Genomic DNA, 25,143 nt, shown 5'->3' with positions numbered 1-25,143 from the left:
CAATTTGCCATGGGCCATGGGGCATGGGGCTCCATCCATGGGTATGGAGATAAAGCAAGAGTATCAGGTTTTAATTATATTATTCACAGCTCATCAAGGCACAATAAAGTGTGTCGAAATTGTACAGAGATTCGTTCTCGATTTGATGAGTGCCCCCCGTCGTCGGGGGCTTCTCATTAATCATGGAATGCCATGAGGAAAATGTACATTTGAGATCTGATATGGACATTTGCATACGGAAGCTGGGCAGAAGAATGTTCGTATCTGCGCACCGAGGCCTTATTACCTGGGAAATAATTTTTTTGTTGCGTGGTGCCTGGTATTAAGTGGTTACTGTCTGCGGCTGCCTCTTTGGGCCCAATTAGATATCATTATTTATGCAGGCTCTTGCATGACTCTTGACGGTTCGTAAATCCAAAACTAGTCACAACGCAAACAAATATAAATACATAAATCTACTGGAATACTTTCAAAATACATTAAACTTAACCGGTTTAAACTTCTGCTAAACCTGCTAAACCTAAAAAAAAAAAAAAAATAAAACAATACTTTCAAACATAGACAAATCAGAAGTGTAAACAATCCATTTTGAAAAGCCCGATCCGTGTCCGTACGGGTGGCCACTGGCCAGTTGGATGTGTGAGACAATGTGTTATTGATTGATGGATTGATTGTCAATTTGATTGCCTCGCTTGGCTTCTATTCAGGGGCATTAAAAGTCGCTTTTGTCTATATACTATGACAAACTGGGTCTTGATCGGTTGGCTCCTTTGTGTGCCATCGACGACAGACTTCGAGGCAATTGAGGTTCTTCCGTCATGGCTGGGATTTTTCACAGTCTCCCGGGTCAAGTGGATATTATAGACTTTAGCCTTGGATATTTGTTATTAATTACAACAATTTTTAATTACAGAAATAACCTTCAGGGGTTTTCTCAGATTGTGGGTTATATTTCATAATCACTTCTTTGAGCGATCTTAATGGAAAGTATGCTCTAAAATTTATATTAAACGCGTCCTTTAAATGTTAATTATTATTTTTGGTTCATAGATTCACAAAATGGTGAAAAACTGTTATACTGCAAAGCTATGTTGCATAAATGTAGGCAGTCTGAACAAATATATTTAATGATTCTTTATTATGCTTCATTTTTATATGTTGCCTAAAAGCACACCAGATTTTGCTTAGGACTAAATAAAAATAGTGACGATAGAAAGATTTATTTTATACGAAGAATTTTAAGATTTAATTTTAAATATTTCTTATCATTAAATTAAACAATACAACAAAATATACAACAGTATGGTTTTAAAATGTATTCCTTTACTTATTCCTTTAAAGTACAAATCCGCAAAACTGTTTATTTTGGGCTTAAATCGTGGCTTTCTTAAAAATGTAAGAAAAGTTTTTGGCTCATCATCTAAGTATAATATTGCCCAGTGTACATTTATACAGCTGCTACCATTCGAACTTTATGCATATGAGAAAAATTAAACAAATTTGAAATTTAAATCAAATTCAAAGTGCCATTTTAAAGGATTAATGATCATAATTTAGAATGACGTGTTTCTCACATCTTATTAATAAATACTTTGTGACAGAATCACTTGCATTTAAAATTAAAAAAAACAAGAAGATTCATTTTTATTGCACAGGTTAACTGGCCAAGATATAGTTCTGACGTTGACCAGAATAATCTGAAATACGACCAGCTCTCAATTAGCATTTCGTATATAATGCAACAGCAAAAATATCGTGCCAAAAATGAGGAAACAAATAGTTGGTTTCATTAGTGGCGAATAAGAAACAGGCTAGACAACCTGGTCGACTGGGGTCATCAGTTTTGCTTTCTAAAATCATTGATGAGCTCTATAATTTATGGACGGTGTTTATTAAACGGCGCTACTAGGAGCAACAACCGTAGATAAAGCTCTTAGGTAAATCACATTTAGGCGTCCCATCCAAGATAAACGTAATAATCTAATTAATTTGCATTTGCTGACAGAATAGAGCGGGTGGTGAGGTTAAGAAAACAAAAACGAAACGAGTTCCCAGCCATTTGATCATGCAATCTATTTAGCATAAAAGCAATTCATTTTGTCAACAAACATTCTGCCAGTTAGTACTTCTTCGCCGTCGATGGCAGTCCAAAAACGTTCATGATTCCACTTCCTGATCGTATTAATTTCACTTTCACAGCAGCGGGGGCGGACTCAAAAAAGAACTGCGGGGGTTCGGGGCTATATCTTCACACCTCCAACAATGCCATCGTTTGTCTGGAGCAATTAAGCCGGTGTCATAAATTATAAGAAGTCGTTTAATGAAGCCAAGCCACATCGCGGTCCATAAAATTAGAGCTTATAGCCGTTATGGCTCCCAAGTTCAATTACTCACTCGCTTGGGTTTGTTTGGGATGTCAATAAATCAAGCCGGAATTGGCGAGACAGAGCATTCATTACTCGGTCCCAAAATACTTTGGCCAATAGCAACTGTATTGATCATGAATGAAACTGTTTTGCCCGCTCAATAGTTTTATTTTTAGATGACCCAGAGGGTAATCAGGCTGTCGATCAAAAGCCACTTGAGCCGAGTTCGTGGTCTCAGATAGAATTTCCCCCACTTGGAGTTCAAGTTCAATAGGAGGATCCAGACTCTGGGAATATACGTTTTCACAGTGCTAAGCTTTATTGGTTTTTTGCATATTTTGGGTACAGGCTGAGCTCTTTTAACAATAAATAACTATAGGTAAACACGACACGACACATTCGAAGACAACAAACAAATGGCTGAGGATGGGCTTCTGGCTTAGAAGAGGAAGGGCTGGGCGGGGGCATCGTAGTGGTAGCCATCATCGCTCTTGGGCTCCACGATCTCCTGGGGCGGCAGGTAGGTGTTCACGGGCTCCTCCAGGGGGGCAGCGTACGAGGGGATCGGGATCTTGAAGGTGGGCACCACAGGAGCCACATACTTGGGAGTGGGGACAGCCACAGGGGGCAAGTAGGCTGGCTTAGGTGGGGCGACCTTCACCACGGGAGCAGGAACAACAACGGGGGCAGGTGGCAAGTAGGCAGGAGTAGGTGGCTGAACCTTGACGACTGGTGGTGGGGGTGGCAGGTACACAGGCTTGGGGGTCCTCACAACCGGGATCTCGGGCTTCACAGTCACGGGAGGCAGGTAAACCGGAGGTGGTGGTGGAGGAGGACGGGTCACTGGCTGGGGAGGCAGGTAAGTGGGCGCCGGGGTCACCACCACGCGGGGGGTAACGGGAGCCGGGGGCAAGTACTCCGGAGCAGGGGTGGGCAGCTCGAAAGGAATGCTCGGGGGATCGTAGTTGTAGCCAGGATGATCGTGGTGCTCATGGCCCAAAAGATGGGAGACATCGGCGGCCACCAGAGCCAGACTGCAAACGGCCAAAATAAGGAGTTTCTAGAGAAAGAAAAAAGTAATTTAAATTTAGAAATCCAATCGTGTATCCTTGAGAGCCGATCCACTAACCATTTTCGGTAGGAGAACGTTCTTGTTGCGACGACTGCTTCTGCCAAAGTGATACAGTTTCCGGCAAGTGCTTCTTTATTTATACAGTTAGAGAACCGCGCCGAGTGGTTGCCATAAACATAAAGAGATCTGGTCTGGGCATTACCATTACCAGTACCAGCACGCCGACGCTGACTCCGCGAGAGACGATCTGTCAGCCGACTATATGGCCGATGTGTCCGACTATATGGCCGTAGTATATGGCCTGGCAGTCAGCTAAGCGGCGTTTAGGGGTCTCGCCCCTTTGACAGCCGGTATTGGAAATTGGCATTCAATTTTTTATATATTAAATCTCTTAATTCGAAGTCATCTTGTTGCGTTGGCTTTTGTTTTTGGCCCGGCCAGATAGCTCTTTATGGCTGCTGCTGCCATAAACGTGTTGGGTTTTACGATCGCTGCTGCGTTTGCAAAGTATTTAAAATAGTTTTGGTGAGGCAACTATTGGAGTTAATAGTTCAGCGCACTGCGAGGTGACGAATGGGTTTTGGCAACCGACCGGATCTCTGAAATCCTTTTAGTTGCCAAGTCAGACAGTTTCCTTGAGTCCATCCGTCATTTGATCCACCAATTAAGCTTCACCTTAAAACACTTGCCCCATCTTTGGGCCAATATTGAAAGAGGTCGCCTGTCGCTCCACAGCCGCGGGCTGTAATCGACTATTAGCGATTATGGTTCAAATCGAATCTTTCTGTTACCAGACGTCGCATCGCAGGTCCACTTTTATATCCAGCATCATTTTTCAACCAAAAAGACACTAATTATACACTCGGCAGGTGATGATCAAGCTAGTCTAAAGCCAAAACTAAAAATGAAACTGAAACTAAAATTAAAGTTGAAGCCGTCTGGCTTCTTCGGTTGATTGGCCGCAATTAGATTTGAGGGTCAGATGAAGGAAACCCATCGGAGTCCCTCGGGGCAGGGTGACAGCAATTTCGTCCACACTTTTTGGCTTTGACCTTGAGTGGGGTGGTGAAAGAGTTCAATAGACTGTGGCAATGCCTCTTGAATTTGGGTTTCATATTGCTTTTAATGTGTTCAGCTTAAAACTAGATGCAGTTTGTATGAGAGTACGTGTTGGGGGTGCGACTTTGTGTGGATATTCTAGTGCCTGAAACGGCGCAGCGGGGGCTTGTAGTGGTAGCCCGGCTCGGCATCGTGGATCTCGTGCGGCAGGGCACTGGGAGCGGGTCCCAGGGGCAGAGCGTACGAGGGAATGGGGATGTGGAAGTCCACCTCGGGCTGGGGTGGCAAATACTGGGGCTCCGGCTTGGCGGGGGGCAGGTACTTCTCCACGGGCTTGGCGGGTGGCAGGTACAATCCCTTGGGTGCTACTGGTGGTGGTGGAGGTGGTGGCGGCAGAGAGGGAGCAACCTTGGGTGGCAGATACTTTGGAGCCGGGGCAGGGGGCAGGTACTTCTCCACGGGCTTGGCAGGGGGCAGATACTTCACTTCCGGCTGAGCAGGAGGCAGATAGGTGGGTTTGGGGGCCAGGACTGGTGGTGGAGGTGGTGGCGGCAGGCTGGGAGCCACCTTGGGCGGCAGATACTTTGGTGCAGGCTCGGGAGGCAGGTACTTCACCTGTGGCTTGGCGGGGGGAAGGTAAGCGGCCTTGGGAACCACTGGTGGAGGCGGTGGTGGAGGTGGCAGGGAGACCTTGGGAGGCAGGTACTTTTGGCGTGGCTTCTCCGGAGCCTGGTAAGTATATCCGCTGGGGATGTCAAACTTGGCTTCGTGAACGTGGTGGTGGTGGTGGTGGGGTTCCGGCTGGAAGCTCAAGTCGATGTGCAGGTCGTGGTGCTCGTGGCCAGAGGAGGAGTGGTGATCGTGGGAGTGATGGGAGTCGAAGTGTTCATGGTGGTGGTGGTCCAAGTGTTCGTGGTGGTGGTGATCAAAGTGATCGTGGTGACCGCCTCCATACAGGTGGGAAACATCTGCTTGCACGCAGATGGTAAGCCCTGCAAGGGCTGCTAGGATCAGCATGGGTTTCTAAAAAATAAATGGGTTAATCCGATTGATATGGATGCTCCTGCTCCTGCTGCCTACCATTTTTTGATTGGTTTTAATCCAGTGGCTATACTTCGCTGATGCTGCTGCTGCCGATTGCAGACCACTGGTAGTAATGTCAATCAAGTCGATGGCCAAGTCTTTTATACTCCAAAGACGAGCCCAGCTTCCTCAACTCGCGTCGGTTTTCTTCACACTTTTCTTGGTTTTCATGAACTTGAGGCCGGCCAATTATCGGCGTGTGTGGTGGTATCTCTGCCTCGTCGACTGAACAGAAAACAATTAATGCCATTTGGCCAAATTAGTAGCTGCACAACAAAGACACAGTCGACGAATCAGCCATCTCATGAATATGCAGTGGATGCGACGAAATCTCGAACAATTGGCGGTGATTGACTCGGGCTATCTGGACAACGTTTTTTCGGGGTTTATTTGGTGGACCCATCCCATATTGCGGAGACAGTTTGTTTTAATGGGGTTAACAAAACAGCATTTATTTGAGATAATATTTAACTTATGTAAAGCTAAGCCTAGTTAAACGATTCGATAAAAAACAAGACTGATCCGGGGAAATCTTCCGAGTTCGGTGGTTGACTTTGGTGTTTGTTATTCGATTAGAAAATGAAGGGTTCCACGGGTGCCTCGTAGTGGTAGCCGTGATCGGGTTCCGGTGGTGGAGGAGGCAGATAAGTAGGAGCCGGCGTGGGTGCAGGAGTTGTTGTCGTGGTCGTTGGGGGTGGGGGTGGGGGAGGAAGGTAGGTTGGAGGAGGTGGTGGGGGTGGAGGAGGAGTTGTTGTGGTGGTTGTTGTGGTAGTGGTAGTGGGTGGTGGAGGAGGAAGGTAGGTTGGTGGAGGAGGAGGTGGTGGGGGAGGAGTTGTAGTGGTTGTTGTGGTGGTAGTGGTAGTTGGTGGCGGAGGAGGCAGATAAGTAGGCACCGGCTTGGGCGGCAGATAGGTAGGTGGTGGCGGCGGTGGTTCCGTGGTGGTAGTTATCACAAATGGCACCACAGGCTTGGGATAATCGTAGCCGTAACCCTGATGTTCCTCCAGGACTTCCAATGGCAAGTGCGACACATCTCCCGCAGCCAAAGCCAACAGGCAGGTGGCAAGTATAAAGAATTTCTAAAATAAAATAAAAATCTGTAAGTCCTCATGGCTCATATCCGCGTATCCATGTAAGCCGAAACACTTACCATATCTTCGTATTTATTGATATGTCTCACACCTTGAGCTCTTAAACTGCAAATGATTGACCATTCGCATCGACGGTCGTTTATTTATAGTCAAAATTCTAAAACAGTTCGATGCTGTCCGTGGACCTAAAGGCCAATTATTATCATTTAAATCGATATAGCTCTGCTAGCCTTACGGCATTCTTTGTATCGGTAAATGTATCTGTATCTGTACCTGTATCCGTATCTGTAGCGCTATGTTTATATGAATGATTAGCGCCACAATGCTGTCTATTGCCGCAGCTCCTCTGTCAACGTCAGCGTCAACGGCTCCGTCGTCATTGTTTTGGGATTTTTTTCTTCACATTGCTTGGAGCTCTGCAACCATTATGCCTTTATGGGGGTCCCACTGTGGGCATTTTCATCAACGTCGTCACTTGGGTTGGATCGCAGGTCGGTTGCCGCCGTTACCGGTACGGTTATTGTTACTGTGTCAAAAGTAAGCCTCCGCTTCCGACGGTTTGCAGCTCAAAGGGCGGTACTTACAGTGAAAAATAAACAAATTTTTAACATTTTCGGAAATCGCTGAAAGAATTAAATTTTAGAATTATCCACAGACGATAGAAAGATACTTACTCCCTTATAAATCCACATTATACTTATAACCTATGTTTCTTAATTCTAATACAAACTTTAAAATTAATAAACAATTAAAAAAATGTTTAAAAAATGTTCATACTAAAACTATAAGGAGACTGTATATGTTGATGTACTTCTGTTAAATGAAAGAATAAAAGCGAAATCTTAAAAAGTCACAGTGAATTGAATTTCAAAGGTTACTAGATTAGTATGGAAGTATTGCTACTCACATTCATCGACAAAAAAATTAATAAATGAGACCCAAATATTTTTTTACAAAATATAGAAGGCATTGCACAATAAATAGTATAGTATTTGGTGTAAAATATTGATAATTTATTTAAAGAGAAACTTTTTGTTTGTAATAATGGTAAATAAATTTCACACAGAATTCAACGAGTTAAAGAAAAAATTCTAAATGATTAAATGTTTAATATATTTTTAACCAATTTTTCTCAGTGCTGATGAAGATTTAGTTCCGCAGCTGGGAGCGTTGTAAGCGTGCTCTACTGGCTGTCATAAATCATTTAGACTTCATTTATAATAATTATGGCGCGCGCTGCCTTTTGCAGCTCAAGAAGTTGGAGTTTCATTTTTGTCCGAGTGATCAGCGTTTCATGGACAGCGGTGGACAATGAAGCTGTCCACTGCTGCCTACTGGGACATGATCTTGCGGAAGTGTTTCGCTTGCAGATCAATGGAGATGACCAGAGCAGAGGCGTCAAAAATGGAGGCCCTCAGGAGAAGAGGCTTAAGAACACATTAAATTATGTTCTATGTCTAGGTTCTTTTTTGTTGTTTTGGATTAATTCAAACATCGTTTTAATGGTAGCGTTTAATTAACTAATTAGTGGGATTAGCGTCTCGCGTAGCGATTCTTTAAACAAACAGAAGATACCGACTGGTCTGGTTCAACTATCACTTTTTGTTTCATCGCATGCCAAAAACTATGAGGGTTGTTGAACCGCCTGCTGCTGATCGATTGTCATAAGTCTTGGCTGGTTTCGGACTAAGATTCGCATTTCAGATGGCGTGTGCTCGCGTTTTGCCAAAATGCAAGTAATTTATGCCACAAATGTATGAAATTAATTGCTGTTCTTTATGGGCATTAGTCTCAGCGTTGGCTAGGCCTGTGTTTTTATTTTTTTAATTGTTTGCAAATTTTTAACAGTCACTAACCGGTTTAGCTTAGATATGTGACATTTTTTTAAAGCTATGTTGGGCTTTATGAGACCACATAACCGCCCAAGCTGTGAATCTCGTTCTGAGTCAGGTCCAAGGCAATAGCTATTTAAGTCTAAGCCCTGACCAAGGGCCGCCTTGAGTGAAAGGAACATAGTATCTAGATTTCGGTTTGATTTTATTTTTATCTTTATGAGGCTTTGGTACATAAATTCGATTTAGTTTTAAGGTATTTAGCTCTTGAAGCGCCTGCTGGGCTTCTGGTACTTGTAGCCGTGGATGCTGCTGCCACTTTTGGTGTTCGAAGCGGCACTAATCACTGGGTCCTCGGGTTCCGGATCGGAAACATCGGTTTGGCCCAGTTCCGCATCGGATGGCGCCACGGGAATGGCATCCTGGGGAAACTCCTCGCCGGTGGGAAACTCGTTGCTGACCTCCAGCTCCAGCTCGGTGACCTTGGGCACGTCGTACACAAATCCATTACCGGATCTCACCAGCTGCGATACATCTGCCTTGACGTTTAGACTGATGGCCAGAAGCAAAAAGCAGAGCACTTTCAAGCGCTGGAAAGAAAATTAGAAAAAAAGTATAGAAACAAACAACTAGCTTGAGTTTTTTTTTTATATTTTGTGGAATTTGTAGCTTATCTTTTTTTGCATAAATAATTTTTTTTCAACAATCCCTTCAAAAATGTATGCAAATTTAAATGTCATCTTGATGGGTTAGTTTAGGTTTAATAATCCGATTTGGCAAGTTTTTGAAATGCTTTATTGATATGCAAGTGGGATTTTAAAAGCAAGCTCCTCTAGACAATTGCTTACCATTTTTCAAATCGAACTTTAGCCAGTTATTACTTGGAAAGGGATCTTTATAAGAATGCCGTAATAGTTTGTGTCTTTACTGCCTTTGGAACGTTGCTCAAACGAATGCAGGCGCCGGCGTTGGGGCCCAAACTATTTATACTTCTATATGTTCGCCTCATTTGCCTCACTTTATTAATTGCGCCAAAACGCCGATCGTGATGACTATGCTGAAGCTAAAATTCAAAACAGAAACCGAAACAGTGAGCGGCCCTAGATAAATAAACAAACAAACAAACAAAGCTTCAACGCTGGGTCGATGTCTTGGGCCAAATCATGGTGGTGCTGCTGAGGTGCTGGTGGTGGTGCTGCTGGCGGTGGTTGTGCTACTGCTGCCGATAGAGCACTCCACTAAAATGCTACAACATCTCCATCGGCACCGCCATTGCCAAGGCTAAGACTTGTTTTGTGGGGTCAAGTGTCAGTGCGTTGATTTGTTTGAGCTTGGCAGCGATTTGTATTCAAACTAATGATTCTTGGCTGGCAGAGCAGTTGACTGATTTGTATTGTGATCCGAGTGCTAGTAGTAGCTACGACTGGCATTCGATTATGCAGCCCAGCCCGATAAAAAATCAGTTTCAAATGAAAGAGCATAAAACCAGCCTTTCAACAGGTTTCCGTTTCATTAGCGTTGTATGGCTGCAGTTTGCAGCCGATCGGCGATCGCACAATTTGTCTTTGTCAACCGCGACATTTTGATTATATGGGTAGAAAGCATCGCCTTTGTGAGGACATTGGAAGGTTAATTGGATTATCCGTTCGGGCTTAAAATAGGCAACTTTATCTGCCAAGAATTCCACTTGATGTGAATTTGCACCGGGATCTGAATGGAGACACACCCATTTAATAATCAACCAAAGAAAGCGAAACAAGTTTTTTCGGAACAAAAAACTTATTTTTTTTAAACAAATTCATTAGCCACACAAATGTGATGGTGGGGAGTTTCAAGTTTGATTGAATTCTATTATGCCTAAATCTTATGGATTTTAAATATTAATCTTACCCTGCATTTAATTATTTATTTACTACATATTTTATAAGCAAGGAAACATTTTTATTTTACTAATGCCTCGTTTAAAATTTCTGCTTGCCTACTTTTGGGACTTTCTTAAATTACATATTAGAGGTAGCATATCATTTGGCGTATTTTTAAATATATTTTCTTAGTACACACACAATAGGGGTTTAAAAGTTTTTATTTGAAGACCATCGCGATTTATGATTACTACCCGCCCAAACTAGAATTTTTTCAGAAGATGGCTTGTGAATCCCCAAAAAAGCTGCTTTTATGACGAAAGCAAACCCAAATTTAATTCTCTTTTTATAATTTATTTTTGATTAAAGCAAATGATTTCGCGGGAAAAATATTTTTTAATTTGCGCACACGTTCCATTATTTTTAACTTTCCAAGCATTAAAAAATATAGTCTAGTTCAAAATGGAATGAAGGTGACATTTTATCGGTGTTACCCAATTCACCCAATTCAAAAGACTTAGCACACTTCGGACTTTTTACAAACCTTTTCAATTTTATTAAACACATCTCTCACTAAGGGTATTGAAAAATTTAGATTTTCTCATAAAATAACGAAAATTTACATTATTTTGGAGACATTAATAAATCTAACAAGAAAATCTGACGCTAATTTTGAATGTCAAGGTTTTGCGCGCGCACTTTTTAAAATTTGGTTTGGTAATTAAAAAATAAATCTGTAATAATCTTTTTGTCATAAGGTTAATCAAAATGGGGCCCACATTCTTCGAAAATATGATAATTATTCGTGATAATTTTAAAACGAGCTTTTTTCTTGGTGTGAAAAATGTGACCAAGTGTCAAAAAACACTATAGGACAAGATTTATTGGGCTTGTAATTGCCATAACTGTCAAAATGGAAATGATGATTTTCATATAAATAGACCAGGCTATTACATTTTATTCAGTTGGTTATGGGGCTTGCGGCCTATAACAGCTCCCAGGAAGAAAATCTTTCTTCGCATTAATTAAATGGGTTCTTATTTTCTTATATTTGTATTATTTTTTTTTTTTTTGCGGTACTGATTTTATTTGTAATAATTGCTTACACTGGCGCCTAGCTGTCATCCTTTTTTACGTTGGTATACACCAGCTGCCATCGGTTTCTTTCATCGGGTTTCATCTCTTTGGGTGGAAGCTCTTCTTGATGTTCTTGAAGAGATACTTCATATGGTTACAACTTTCCTGGTGGCTTATTTTACGTATTTTGTCAAACTTGTTTATATTTTTTAGTTTTTTTCAAAGACTTGTATATTGAATAACTGAATGTCCAGGAACTGCTTTGAATTTTATACTGATTTATAAAAATTTTTTTTTTCCCAATTCATTTTTTATTTTGTGGTTCTAAATTATTTTAAACAATTTTCAAATTTAAAATGATCTAATTTATTTTAAACAATTTTTACCATGGATTTACACCAGCTGACATCGGCTTCTTTAATTTTTTTGTATAGGGTCATTATCAAAATTTACCTAGCTTGACTATTTAATGGGTACTTATTTTCTTATATTCGTTTTTTACTATTTATTTTTTTTTTCGTCATCTTAATTTTATTTGTAAAAATTGTTTGCAATGGCATATAGCTCTACTTTGTAAGATTGGTATACACCAGCTGCCATCGGTTTCTTCCGTAGTGTTGTTCTGCATCTTTAAGTTAAATCTTTTTTTAGTTAATAATTAAAGCTCATCTCGATGTTCTTCTTTTTTAGTATTTTTAATTTTTTTTAAATTTGTTTCAATGGTCTTCCCGTTTGAAAATCTGAATGTTCAAGTACTGCTTTCAACTTCGTTTTATTGGATAATCCTATATTATTTTAACGCCTATTTAATCCTGATTTATGAATGCTGTCTCATTGCTGATTTTAATTTAATTTGTTTTCCTTTTAAGTTTTCTTACTTTGAGGCTATAATTTATTCAAAACAATTATTTACCATGGTATACACCAGCTGGCATCGGCTTCTTTCACTTGACTGAATAATTCACATGGCTAACATTTTTCCTGGAAGCCTCTTTTATTTAAGATATCGAACATATTTCGTAATTTGTATATATTTTATTTAAAATTTGAACGTATCTCGATAATATACATAACTAGTAGTTAAGTCAAATGTTGTTAACTTATTTAATAACTTAAAAACAAGATGTCTTAAAATAATTCTAAAGAGCTCAAAGTTCCCGTTAAGAAACTCATCTGCTTGATGAAAATTATTTCCCTAGTTTGACCTCTATTGGGTCCTGATTGAATACGGCCTTCGCCATGTCGGTTCTTATTTTCTTATTTTTCTTCCTTAATTTCTTTGTTGTTCTTTTGCCAATTAATTATTGAATATCTTTCCCCTTGTTTGGCGCTCCTTGGGTCCTGATTAAAGACTGCCTTCGCCATGTCGGTTCTTATTTGCTTATTTTTCTTTATTTATTTTTTACTTTGTGGTTTTTTTGACAATTAAATATTGAAAGCCTTCTCCTTTTAAGATCTTTAATACAATTTTAACCAAATCCAGTTTGATATTCAGGTACTGGTATAGTGGATGTTTAATCGATATTGGTTCAACTATGAAACAAAATTTAATATAATTTATTAAAAACCTGCACTATTATGGTATTGATTCAAAAACTCAAAACTTTGAAAAAGACATAATGTACGAAGCCACTATCACCTTTGTAAAAAATTTTTCCACTTTGGGTTATCTTGGGTTGGGTTATCTTGGGTTTTCCTTCTTCATAACATATTTTTCGCAAACATAAAAAAGCTCCCAACCCTGATCTGTTTATAATTTTTAGATTAGGCGAATTTTAGGGTGCTGATATCTGGGAAAAAACGTGAAATTATCAGCAAATGACATTTTCCATGAAAAAACGTGCGTTCGCCAGAAGGATTCAATTTTGACTACATTTAGAAATAAGGGAATAAGATTTAGAATACATAAATATGGGCCTTTGAAGTGCCTTGGAAACACAGTGCCATTGAACCTTTTTTGTTGACCGCAGTTGTATGAAATGAATTCTTTTTAGAATCCCCGACCACATAAATATAATAAAGCACTTGATTAAGCCAAAAAGCATATCAGGTTTTAGTTTTGCCGGTTTTAGCAATCGCCTTATCGGTTTCGCTGTTTAAAAATAACTATAGCATAGAAAATTAAAAACGAGTATTTTTAAATCGTTTGATTTATTGTTAGAGAGTTATTCACAGTGGATTCGGCTTTCCTGCGAAAGGCCAAGCCACCGATTCACAATTCGTTCCCATATATGGCTAATACTTAATCTGAGTATTTACAATGAGTTCGATCAGCTTAATATTCGAACGAGGGCTGGGGGTTGTTGGGGTAGCTGTAGCCCTTCTGCACGGGTGCGGGGGGCAGGTACTCGACCTTGGGAGGAGTGTACACGACGCGCTTGGTTGGTGGTGGTGGGGGTGGGGTGTACACAACGCGCTTGGTTGGTGGCGGTGGTGGTGGTGGGGGAGGGGTGTAGACTACGACCTTCTTGGTGGGCACGGGGACGTGCACAACTGGAGGGGGCAGGTACTCCTTCTTGGGGGTTGGGGGTGGTGGAGGAGGGACGTACTTCTTGGTTGGTGGTGGTGGTGGTGGGGGAGGGATGTACTTCTTGGTTGGTGGTGGTGGTGGTGGGGGTGGGATGTACTTCTTGGTTGGGGGAGGCACATACACTGGTGGGGGCACGGTAGCCTCGAAACGGATGGAAGGAGCTCCGTAGTGGTAGCCATCATCCTTCAGGATTCCAGTGGGAGGTGGGGTGTAGACGACCTTCTTCGGTGGTGGTGGTGGGGGTGGGGTGTAGACTACGCGCTTAGTTGGTGGCGGTGGTGGTGGTGGGGGTGGGGTGTAGACCACGACCTTCTGTGTGGGCACGGGGACGTGCACAACTGGAGGGGGCAGGTACTCCTTCTTGGGGGTTGGGGGTGGTGGAGGAGGCACGTACTTCTTGGTTGGTGGTGGTGGTGGTGGGGGAGGGATGTACTTCTTGGTTGGGGGAGGCACATACACTGGTGGGGGCACGGTAGCCTCAAAACGGATGGAAGGAGCTCCGTAGTGGTAGCCATCGTCCTTCAGGATACCAGTGGGTGGTGGCGTGTAGACGACCTTCTTCGGTGGTGGTGGTGGGGGTGGGGTGTAGACCACACGCTTAGTTGGTGGTGGTGGTGGTGGTGGGGGTGGAGCGTGGTAGACCGGACGAGGAGTCGTTTTGGGGGGCACATAGACCACTGGAGGAGGGGCCGACTCATGGGGCACCGGCACGTCGATCACGAGGGGAGTACGGGGAGGGCCGTAGTGGTAGCCATCCTCCTGCAGGTTGTTGCTGTGCGAGAACAGATGCGACACATCTGCGCTGGCCACTGCCACCAGGGCGAAAGCGATGAGAAGTTTCTAGATGAGGGGGAGATCGAATTATATTTGTATTCCAAAGGCTATAGTCCACGGTCTGCACGGAGCCAGCTCGGCTTTTGTATCCACCACCGATTGGCTTGCGGTCCTTACCATTTTGCTCAGAACCAAATCCACACCACGAATGTAGAAATGTGACTGTGCCGTATCCACTCGGCTCTACATTATTTATAGTTCAGCGCCTCAGGATGGCCAAAAAAGATGGCTTACGGCAGAAGCTTCTCGTCTTAGCCCCGAAAACTAAACAGAACCTGCTTGGGTTGGTTAACCGGCTGCCATCGCAGCTGCTGCTGACGTCGCTGCTGTGGCTCTTGATCTTGCTGGCAGCACGGCAGAACGACACCCATAAACTTTTTCGATTTCGATCCCAGCCCGATTCCCGGCGTTATACATTTTAGCACGATGAGATTTAGCGACAGCACAACAAACACAAACGGGTAACCAAATCAGCAGGCGACAAATTTGAAACCTGGCCAGCCAGAATAGAATGAGCGTAGCCAAAATACGCAAATGAGCGTGTGTCTAATAAAAAATCATAATCCAAAGAAAGAAAGAAGAATAAAACCAAACTTTGAAATATATCTGATAACGTAAAAGCTGAGACAACTTTCTGTGGTTAAATAAAAAAAGGTTTAATTTGAATTCAAGAAAAACCGGTGATATATGGCGGTTATCTTGGGTGATGTCTGTGGGTATTGCGAAATAAATAGCCGACAATTATAGGGGGTAGTGCGGATTCCGCTCGGGTGCACAATTCCAGCCAAGCACTCAAGCCAAGACCGATAAGTTGGCAAATATTTGGCTTTGTGATCGATAACCCAGCGGGCGGGCATTCTTCCTTATGGCATCCAATTTGTCTGGCCTATCGCGATGATGGAACCGCTTCGCACTTTACGACACAGACAATGGCACTCTTTAACTGATCCCATCGCATAAATCTAGTTTAGAGCCACGTTTTGGGCTGGTTAACGCGACGAAAAGCATAAATTAATTTCGCATTTATGTGGTTCTATGTCTCTGCCAAATGAAGCTACTTTGGAATGTTTTATTTATGACAGCAGGAGGAGATTTGCATAAATTCTCCAAAGTTCCGCCTGAAACAAAGTGTGGCGCATAGGGCCACACAGCATCTTTCTCCCAAAAGGTTTCGCAATCACTGGCCAAGGGCATCGAAAGTCATTCCAGATGAATGACTAAATCTACTGTAAGGAGGGTCAGTTTTCAGCTGTAACCGGTTCTTGATGCATTCCCCTCCCAAATGACCTTTGCCTTGGATAGTGGCAAGGACAGCAGCTTTCTGATTACACTCTTAACCCACCCAGCATTCCTGTTATTAACTGCTATTTTTAGGTCTTTTTGGGCAATTGACAAATCGGAATACGTAAGCAAAACTTGCGATATTAAACTGATTTTTAATGGCGATCATTTGAATTCCTTGCTCCAAAACTCGATTGTTATACAATCGAGCTCAATCTTAATTTAATCAATTTGAATTTGTTGCCATAATCGCCCACAAATCTTTCTTTCGCTTGATTGCTGTGTTAATTGTTTCTTGTCACAAATCCATTATATTCTTCTCTATAAGCCCCTCATGCTTGGATGGTTATGACGTTGGAGATGATTGACTTCGAAGAATCCAAGCGCTAGGTCGATCGTTGAACTTACCACGCCAGGCGCAATCAATAATTTCACGCCATTCTTTATTTAGAATTTTAGGGGATTTTTTAAATAATTTCCATTTCAAATTTGTGTTGCGCAATCTGTAGGGCGAATCGGATAGATACGCATGCATACTAAGTACTAGTTTATATTCTGGTTCTCGGATTATTTTCTACGTCATGGTTTTGAAATCGAATGTCGTCAATCAAGTCACAGTCATAGGAAATTTGAAACCTTCAGTGCCGTTACTCATTCCGAATTTCGATCTTAGACGATTCATCTTGCAAGCCAATTTGTCGGTTGACCTGATCTACCTAACTCACTTCAAAGTTTCCGGCACTCGCCTCAGTTCTCAGGCCATCATGTAGCTAATATTAAAGATTAGCTCTGATTACTTCATCCCGAATCAAAACACAAAACTTTTGCTTGTGGTTTAATTAGATAGATCTTGGGTAAATGCCACTCAACGGTAAACGGGTTTCAAATCTGCATTCAAGCTAATTTTTTTATATAGGTGTACATATATGGACCACATATATGTATATATACATCATCTAAAGAACAAATTTGTTTAGCGTTTTGTTGAAATGGTCAAATATGTGCACCGCTGAACACGCGTTGCTTCAGAATCCAGTCGTATGACGGGGATCGGATCGGATCGGAAATTGCAGATCAGAGCCCATCCGAGAAATGTTAGCTAAGAGGCAAAGTCCAGAAACCGGTTCAATTAGTTTATTGAATGCTATAGAATTTAGTGTTTATAAATTTCACATTAGGCATAATTAAGAACAAGTTTGTTCTATTCATACTTATCATCGAGCTCCCTAGACAAAACCGAAACCGAAAACGAATTCCTGCCTGACTCGGTGCATGCAAATAATTTTGAAAACAGTTTATCAAACCCAACACAAGACACCCCCTAATGCTAGACATTAATCTTTAAAGAGGGGAGATTTATATTTTATGTATTTTTTCGAGGGGAGTAGAATCGATTAGCTGGTTAGCTGCTGGCAACGGAAGCCACCTTACCGCGGTCAGCTAACTACGTTCGAAAATTTACTGCAAGCTCGGCAAATTTTTATATAGAATCACACCAAAGGCAGAAAAGAAAAAGCAAAACCTAAAATCACACAACAAAATCTCAAGTTAATTAAAAATACAGAAAACTCTCAATTTTTTTTTCGTATAAATCTGCATTAAGAGCACATAAATTCGGAATATGATTTAACAGAGTCTCTACAGCGTTGGTTTGTGTCATGGCTATGCGTTAACATTTCTAAGCCACATTCTGTAAATAACATTCTATTGTTTCGATGTTAGAAAAACTTGTTTCAAAAGTAGATTAAAATCTAGGGTATTTGTATTTGACACATTTTAACTATTTGTTAGACAGTTTTATGTACTATGAAGACTTGCTGATGATTTATTTGTTTTACTTTTTTGAGGGTACAAGTTCATCAGAACATGTTACATCCAAACAAGACACAAAATGTACTAACCAGTTTTTTTTAATATTCACCAGACAGACTTGTAATTTTCCAAATTTCTGAAATTAAAGTCCTACATTTCATCATAAAATACCCTTATCCAAAAGTACTCACCACACAAAATTTAATACATTTTGCTTTTAAATTTATATTTAGTAATTTGTGTTATTTAAAAAAATCCTATAAAAACGGAAAACTTTATATTCTCCTGTATTTAAATATATTTAAATTTCGAAATGAATCAAAATGTTACACTTAAAAATGAATGAAGCCATGAAATTAAAGAAAAAGTAATGAAGAAGAGTACCCCAACTTCGACTTGGTATCAAAAAATACTCATCACCCTGCTAATTATTTGTTAGGTCATAAAAAAGTGAAAGCATCTTGGTAAAGTTAACTGTCGTACTAATGGTTTTTATGGACTTGATCCGCTCCTTTCAAATACCAAATCAGAAATATTCTAACTCATATTGATACCCAAAATTGTTTTATGGCAGACATGAAACCTGTGCCCGGGCTACTGATTATTTATTACCCGCTCTGGTAATCGCATTTCGCCAGACTCTTGCAATCTTTTTGTATGCAAATACACAGATCTTATTATTATTATCGAATATAGTATATATATTTTGGATTCTCCCAAAATGTCTTATAAATACCAAATGTTCCGCTTGAAAAAAACAGTTCAATTGTTCGACTTTGAGAGATCAACATGGTGGGTTTCGATCGCTCGGGATTTTACTTAGTCGGAAGAAAGAAATAATGGAAACTTTTATTTCATTACAGCGCGCTATCTTTGCTGTTTTTGCTGTGACTTTGTTGGGAGTGGTCAGTGCCACTTCCCTTTCAAGGACCTACTTGCCTCCGGTGGCCCAAGTTCAGGTGGTCCCCCAAGTGCAGGTGGTGCCCCAAGTGCAGGTGGTTCCTCAGATAGTGCAGCGTCCAGTGGTGCATCCCCAGGTGGTGGTTTCACGCCCAGTCGTGGTGCCTCAACGCACTTATCTTCCCCCTGCACCTAGAGTGGTGCCTCAAGTGATTCAGGTGGCGCGACCGGTCCCCCAAGTAGTGACAGTTGCCCGTCCAGCTCCTCATGTGGTATCTGTGGCTCGTCCTGCTCCCCAAGTGATCTCCGTAGCTCGTCCAGTGCCGCAAGTGGTTACCGTGGCTCGTCCTGCCCCCCAGGTGATCTCCCTCCCGGTGCCGCGCAACACCTATCTGCCACCCGCCGTGGTCTCTGCCCCACGCAACACCTATCTGCCACCCGTCGTGGTCTCTGCCCCACGCAACACCTACCTGCCACCCCAGTGAGCAGCTGCATCATCATCGAAAAATCTAAACAAGCTGCTCAACAGGTTTGTGGTTTAACCCACGCCGCCAACTATATTCAAATGCTAATTTCCGATGGATGAGAAGAAATGCAAAAATACTTTTTATGGGTTTATTTGCATGTCTGACTCTACTCCATTTGCATATTCCAGAATCAGAGAAGAATAGGTTGAAAAATAAACAATAAACGTAGCGCAGATAGATAAACAAAGACTTGTGCTAAAATTTATTTCAAAGCTGACACGGAGGGCGTGAACGCCAATAAGAGTATTAAATAAAAAAGGGCTCTAGAAGCCATTAACCCCATGAGGAAACATTTCAGGCCAACAGATATTCGAGCTCTTCAGAAACCAAATTTGATCTTGAGACTCTGAAAGCAATTAATCAAACAGTCAATCAATCCAGTTAGCAGAACATTAAGTCATTAGCTTTGGCATTAGACCAGGCCGTTTGCTGTTCTGCTTAACTGGATAAGCTTTATGGCTAATTCTGATAGTTTATGACCAGTTAACTGGCATGTGTCTTGCCCTAGATTGCACTATAAATATCTCTCGAATGAAACAGCTACTGTGCAAGTGTTTAGTTTTAGTCACAGCTTAGATAAATTAATAAACCGTTTTTTATCATTCAGCTCGGTAACATCAAGACCCGAAACTAAACTATCAGGTTTGAGATAATTCTGTTTTGGCGAAAAGGAGAAACAAAAAAACATAACAATAATACTGTGATACGGGTACTCTTATGAATATTTATATTCCGCATCTACAAGCGAATGACAGAAAAAAATTTGAGTTTTTTAATCCAAACTTCGTGGCATACCCATCTACCTACCACAGCTGATAAAAACAAGCCACATCTGTGCAAATGGTCGAGGCATCTGCCTAATTAAACAAATTTTTCGACGCGAAAAACGCTCAGCCGTTCCGCTGATTTATGATATGCAGCACTTCCGTTTGGGCCGCGAATTCTCTAAATCGTATAAAAGTACAGGAGCCATGGCCATAAGACATTATTCGATTTGTCTAGCCCCAAGCAAACAGATCTTCCAAAATGGTAAGGACTTGGCCAGCAGTTCCTCTCTGGATTATAAATTATGTCGAGAATAGTTTGGAAGTTTTATGAAATATATTATTTACAGAAATTCCTCATCTTGTCTTTGGCTCTGGTTGGCTGCGTCGCCGCCGAGTCCGGCTACAACTACGCTGCTCCTGCTCCGGCTCCTGCTCCAGTGAGGTCCTACTCGGCTCCCCGTCCAGCTGCCTCTGCTCCCGCTCCTGTTAGGACCTATGTGCCCCCAGCACCAGCTCCAGCTGCCTCTGCCCCGGCTCCCGTGAGGACCTACGTGCCCCCAGCACCTGCTGCCTCTGCCCCGGTTCAGTCCTTCGCTCCTGCTCCCGCTCCAGTCGCTGCTCCCGCTCCCGCTCCAGTCTTCCAGCCTGCTGCCTCCGCCCCGGCTCCAGTGAGGACCTATGTGCCCCCAGCTCCTGCTGCGTCTGCTCCCGTCCAGTCTTTCGCTCCTGCTCCAGTAGCCGCCCCCGCTCCAGCTCCCGTCTTCCACGCTGCCGAGTCCGCTCCTGCTCCCGCTAGGACCTATGTGCCTCCTGCTCCAGTGCGCCACCAAGTTGCCGCCTCTGCTCCCGTCCAGAGCTTCGCCGCTCCCGTCCCAGCTCCCGCTCCAGTCCAGTCCTTTGCCCCTGCCCCAGCTCCCGCCTTCGAGGCTTCCGGCCCGGCTTTCGAGGCTGCCGCTTCCGCCCCAGCTCCCGCCCGCTCCGGATACGACTACAGCCAGCCCGCCGCCAGCAACCAGGGCTACAAGTACAAGACCGTCCGTCGCCGTGTCTACAAGCACCGTGCTTAAAGATGGAATTTGATAATACGACCTCAATAAAATCGCAATGAAAATATACAAAAAACTAGCCTTATCATCTAAAAGCAAGAAATGCAATAATAGACAAGAATTTGGTCAAAAACCATATTAGGCATGCAAAGAATGAGAAGTGCAATAACCTTAAATCATATTTGATGATTACTAATTCTGTTTAGATATTTTTAAATGAGCAACATGACTTCATCTTTTATTAAGTTTCAAATAACCAGATGCCGTTAGCCGAAAACAATACAAATCAATTATTTCCATATCATATTTCCTTCTTCCTAGATCTCGAAGCCATTAATTGTACAAATTGGGTAACAAATAATTATTTTTGGTTTTTTGAGTGTACATTTTTATAAACTAATTAAAATAATATAAACATTATTTGAAATATGCAAAACCAAATGAATAAATATGTTTTTTAAATGATTCACAGGTCTTAATTTTTAATGAATAGGACTTTAGTACGATTTTGACATGACGTTTTATGTGAAACTATTAAGATAATAAATTATTTATGTTTAAGATAAAAATAACTGAAATTATGTATCATTGAATTATATAATTTTTTAAAAATAAAAAATAAAACTAATCATTTAATACAAATTATAATATGATTATCCTTAATTTTTATTGAACTTAAAATATGGCATACTTTTTGGGTAAAAACGATTAAAGTCAAAAGGAAATTAATAAAATATTATTTTATTTATTGGATTTATTACTTAAAAAGTGTCAATGTACTACAATCCTGTCAGCATCAATAAGGTTTTGTTAAAGATTACCGAAAAAAAAATATTTGTTCTAAAATTGTTTTCAGTCAAGTTTTCAAATTTATCAATAAGCTAAAAATGTTTAAAGCTTTGCAATAAAGCTTCTCTACTGGAGAAGAGATCAAAGAACCCATATGTTCTAAGCGGCGTGTGCAACGCACTTAGGCCGATAAATTCTAACTCTTTGATCTGACAAATTTACGGCTCACTTTCGTTGTGCTATAGAATATTCATTTGAATTTAAATGGCGAACATTCAATAAGAACAAATGGGTCACATAAAGCTCAGAATGGATTTCTCACGGTTGCCAACTGGTTTCGGCTTTGATTTTGATTCGATTTCGGGGGGCTCGATGTGGACTAAAGACAATGCAACCTAAATGAGTCCTAAGACGGTATAAAAGTGTTGCATCTTGAGTCGATCGGCATCACTGGCACTTGAGCAATGGTGAGGAATAATTGAAAAGTGGAATATACGGAATTTAGAGAATGCTTCCTTTTCTTTAGAAACTCTTTATTGTCCTGTTGTTGAGCCTTTTGGCGGTTGCCTGTTGGGCGGATGTTTCGCATGTGAAACATCACAAGCACCAGCGGCATCATCATCACTCCTCCAAGGAATACGATAATGAGGATGAAGAGTCCCACTACCTGCCGCCGCATGAGGAGAAGGAGGCGGAGCCATTCTACAAGAAGGAGAAACACACCAGTGAACGAGTGGTATACCACAAAGAGGAAGAGCACGAGGAGCCCAAGGAGCACCACCACCATGAGGAACCAAAGAAGCAGCGTGTGGACCATTACCACCACTACGACAAGAAGCCCGAGGTGAAGACCCAGCATATTCACTACAAGCACAGCAAGCCGCATGTCCGTACGGATTACAGTCGGCGTGACCTATTTACCCCGGCTGCCAGTGAGGTTGTCTACCGGCGCCGTCGCCCCAGTCGCATCCTGTACGCCAGTGCCCCCAACTCGGTGTTCCACACCCACACTCAGATCAATGTGCAGTCACAGGACTCGGAGCTTAATTCTCTCACCCCGCCAGGAGCTCAGGATCCGGCAGGAGCTCAAGCGCCAACCGGTGCTCAGGCCCCTATTGGAGCTCAGGCTCCAACAGGTGCTGCTCCCAATTGCCAGTTTATTGTGGCGGGAAATGCTCCACCCGGCTGTGGCCCCTCTGATCCGATCGGAGCTCAACTGCCAGCGAGTGCCTTGGCACCCACAGGCGGTAATAATCCAGCGAATCGCCCTGTTGCTCCCACTGGCCAGCTGGCTATTCTGGGCAACGGACAGAGGCCATCAAGGCCAGGATATGGAGGATACGGAGGTGGCAACCGTCTTAACTTATTTGTGGATCCCTCGTTTGGCGCTCAGCTCAGCAATGCAGCTGGAGCTGGAGGACAACAGCCGGTAGGAGCTGGTCAATTGGCAGCAGGCCAAGGATTCAACAATCAAAACTTTGGAGGGGCTCAGCTCGGAGCAGGTCAAGGGGTCCCCAATCAAAACCAGTTTGATCCCTCATTCGGAGCTCAACTCCCCGCAGCAGGACAGGCTCCAGTGGCAGCAGGAGCTCCCTTTGATCCTTCATTTGGAGGTCAACTTCCTGCGGCAGGACAAGCTCAATTAGGAGCTGGAGCTCCTTATGATCCCTCGTTTGGGGCTCAACGGCCAGCAGCCCAAAGACCGCTCCAGAATCAGTTCAACAACAATGGCCAGTTTGGAGCGCCTTTTGATCCGGCGTTGGGTGCTCAGCTAGGAGCCGCCCAGCCTGCTCCGAATCGCAGACCCAATCCAGCGGGTGGCCAACTGGCAGCAGGTCAGCAGGCTCCTTTTAATCAAGGAGCTGCCGACCCTAATCAGGGACTATTCGACCCATCCATAGGAGCCCAGTTGGCGGCGGGTCAAGCGCCACGCCTTAACAATCGCCGGCCATCAAATCGACCCAATTACCAAGGTCTAAACGTCCTAAATGGAAACGTATTTGGTCAACCACAACTCCAGGGACCGACAAATGCCGTGGGTAACCAACAGGATACGAACATTATCGATGGCAACTTCTACAGCGATCCCAGTGTGCTGCATCATGGTCATCATCATGGTCGGGCTTTGGTAAGGATAAATGGAAACCAGAGGTCGGTTTTGGTGCCAGATGACGATGATGCGGATGACGATGTGGATCCCGGTTTCCTGGCCCAGTTTGCCTCCAGTAATAGGCAGTCACAATACGTTGCAGCTCCCAAGAAGCACGGATCTCACAGTCGCAGCTCCAAGAACGGTAGTCGGGATAGTTTGGACCAAGGAACTTCTGCCTCGGAATACGACACCGGCTTTCGTGAAGATGGCTATCATTACCGGAAGCCGAAACACACTTTCGAGTTTTAAAATTGTTAGCTGGACATTGACAGCTTTGTATTATATTCAAAAATAAATTATACTTAACAGCATTTGCTACAAGAGCAGAAGAAATACATAGTGTTTTCCAAAAGTGTGGCATACTTTCAGGCTCCCAATATGGAGTTCATTTCCGTTTCCGCTTAGATCAACTTTAAAGCTTGGCTGATAAGTTTTTGCTTAACAAGATTAAAGTTTAAGGCAAAGCTTAATATAGATTTTACACTACACAACAAAAGACTACTTCAGCCAGAAATTATTTGTTTATCTTTCGATTCTATAAATATTTTTGCTTCTCGATACTTTATTAACATAATCACACGTGCAAACAATCAAAGCCATTTTCGGTATGGTTTCTATTTGATGGAAATATTTTACACAAGCCATTAGGGCAGACGGAAGAAAACTAGTTCAGATCTGAAAGGAAACAGATTGCCATAAAAGTAGAGATATGCAGCGAGAGATGCTTCGCACATGGAAAAAACGAATTGTCGACATAAATTTATGCAATCATTTAGATTCGATTCTCATGCAAATCCAGTCAACTAAAATCAAAATAAAACAAAATCTATTGTTTCATCGAGCAGACAACTTGGCCAGTCCGAGCTGCATAGAGGTGAGGCAGTAAAAACATGAGCTCAATGGAATCGTTTTGGCTCATCTCTCGCTTTTTAGTGACCTGGCCGACAAACAATCTATAAATCGATGAGTGTGTTGGACAGCGATCCGCGGCTTTTTGTTATGATTATTATTTTTTTCGTGTTCAATTTTTGGACAAGCTATGGCGGCCCCACACACTGATGGT

General features: G+C 42.4%; 8 protein-coding genes across 8 annotated transcripts; 3 read left to right on the top strand and 5 right to left on the bottom strand.

The window, feature by feature from the left end:
* Window positions 1-2,662: 2,662 nt before the first annotated feature.
* Window positions 2,663-3,579, bottom strand: LOC26514992 (pollen-specific leucine-rich repeat extensin-like protein 3). Its single transcript, XM_014910204.3, has 2 exons — window positions 3,496-3,579; window positions 2,663-3,426 (listed from the first exon to the last, which is right to left on the bottom strand). The coding sequence occupies exons 1-2, from the start codon at window positions 3,496-3,498 to the stop codon at window positions 2,806-2,808; spliced, it is 624 nt and encodes a 207-aa protein (XP_014765690.1). The 5' UTR covers window positions 3,499-3,579; the 3' UTR covers window positions 2,663-2,805.
* A 962-nt stretch (window positions 3,580-4,541) lies between these two features.
* On the bottom strand, window positions 4,542-5,736 carry LOC116655819 (extensin-1). The gene is made up of 2 exons (XM_032454284.2): window positions 5,578-5,736; window positions 4,542-5,520 (listed from the first exon to the last, which is right to left on the bottom strand). Exons 1-2 carry the CDS (start codon window positions 5,578-5,580, stop codon window positions 4,636-4,638), a joined length of 888 nt encoding a protein of 295 aa, XP_032310175.1. The 5' UTR covers window positions 5,581-5,736; the 3' UTR covers window positions 4,542-4,635.
* Window positions 5,737-6,025: 289 nt separating this feature from the next.
* Window positions 6,026-7,385, bottom strand: LOC26513766 (extensin). Its single transcript, XM_032454483.2, has 4 exons — window positions 7,346-7,385; window positions 6,945-7,294; window positions 6,731-6,856; window positions 6,026-6,659 (listed from the first exon to the last, which is right to left on the bottom strand). Exons 3-4 carry the CDS (start codon window positions 6,731-6,733, stop codon window positions 6,153-6,155), a joined length of 510 nt encoding a protein of 169 aa, XP_032310374.1. The 5' UTR covers window positions 6,734-6,856; window positions 6,945-7,294; window positions 7,346-7,385; the 3' UTR covers window positions 6,026-6,152.
* A 1,306-nt stretch (window positions 7,386-8,691) lies between these two features.
* LOC26515607 lies at window positions 8,692-9,899 on the bottom strand. The gene is made up of 2 exons (XM_014910261.3): window positions 9,352-9,899; window positions 8,692-9,093 (listed from the first exon to the last, which is right to left on the bottom strand). Exons 1-2 carry the CDS (start codon window positions 9,352-9,354, stop codon window positions 8,764-8,766), a joined length of 333 nt encoding a protein of 110 aa, XP_014765747.1. The 5' UTR covers window positions 9,355-9,899; the 3' UTR covers window positions 8,692-8,763.
* A 3,677-nt stretch (window positions 9,900-13,576) lies between these two features.
* LOC6507363 (extensin-3) lies at window positions 13,577-15,074 on the bottom strand. Its single transcript, XM_032454290.2, has 2 exons — window positions 14,924-15,074; window positions 13,577-14,812 (listed from the first exon to the last, which is right to left on the bottom strand). The coding sequence occupies exons 1-2, from the start codon at window positions 14,924-14,926 to the stop codon at window positions 13,718-13,720; spliced, it is 1,098 nt and encodes a 365-aa protein (XP_032310181.1). The 5' UTR covers window positions 14,927-15,074; the 3' UTR covers window positions 13,577-13,717.
* Window positions 15,075-18,556: 3,482 nt separating this feature from the next.
* Window positions 18,557-19,513, top strand: LOC6507701 (serine/threonine-protein kinase WNK2). Its single transcript, XM_001956134.4, has 2 exons — window positions 18,557-18,691; window positions 18,763-19,513. The coding sequence occupies exons 1-2, from the start codon at window positions 18,689-18,691 to the stop codon at window positions 19,282-19,284; spliced, it is 525 nt and encodes a 174-aa protein (XP_001956170.3). The 5' UTR covers window positions 18,557-18,688; the 3' UTR covers window positions 19,285-19,513.
* A 433-nt stretch (window positions 19,514-19,946) lies between these two features.
* On the top strand, window positions 19,947-21,771 carry LOC6507702 (skin secretory protein xP2). Its single transcript, XM_032454492.2, has 2 exons — window positions 19,947-20,355; window positions 20,441-21,771. Exons 1-2 carry the CDS (start codon window positions 20,353-20,355, stop codon window positions 21,158-21,160), a joined length of 723 nt encoding a protein of 240 aa, XP_032310383.1. The 5' UTR covers window positions 19,947-20,352; the 3' UTR covers window positions 21,161-21,771.
* Window positions 21,772-22,347: 576 nt separating this feature from the next.
* Window positions 22,348-24,413, top strand: LOC6507703 (transcriptional regulator ovo). Its single transcript, XM_044714362.1, has 2 exons — window positions 22,348-22,395; window positions 22,455-24,413. The coding sequence occupies exons 1-2, from the start codon at window positions 22,393-22,395 to the stop codon at window positions 24,327-24,329; spliced, it is 1,878 nt and encodes a 625-aa protein (XP_044570297.1). The 5' UTR covers window positions 22,348-22,392; the 3' UTR covers window positions 24,330-24,413.
* The last annotated feature ends 730 nt before the right edge of the window (window positions 24,414-25,143 follow it).

Source organism: Drosophila ananassae, chromosome 2R (assembly GCF_017639315.1).
Source record: "Drosophila ananassae strain 14024-0371.13 chromosome 2R, ASM1763931v2, whole genome shotgun sequence".
Classification (NCBI taxonomy): domain Eukaryota; kingdom Metazoa; phylum Arthropoda; class Insecta; order Diptera; family Drosophilidae; genus Drosophila; species Drosophila ananassae.
This window is presented reverse-complemented; position numbering and strand designations above follow the sequence as displayed.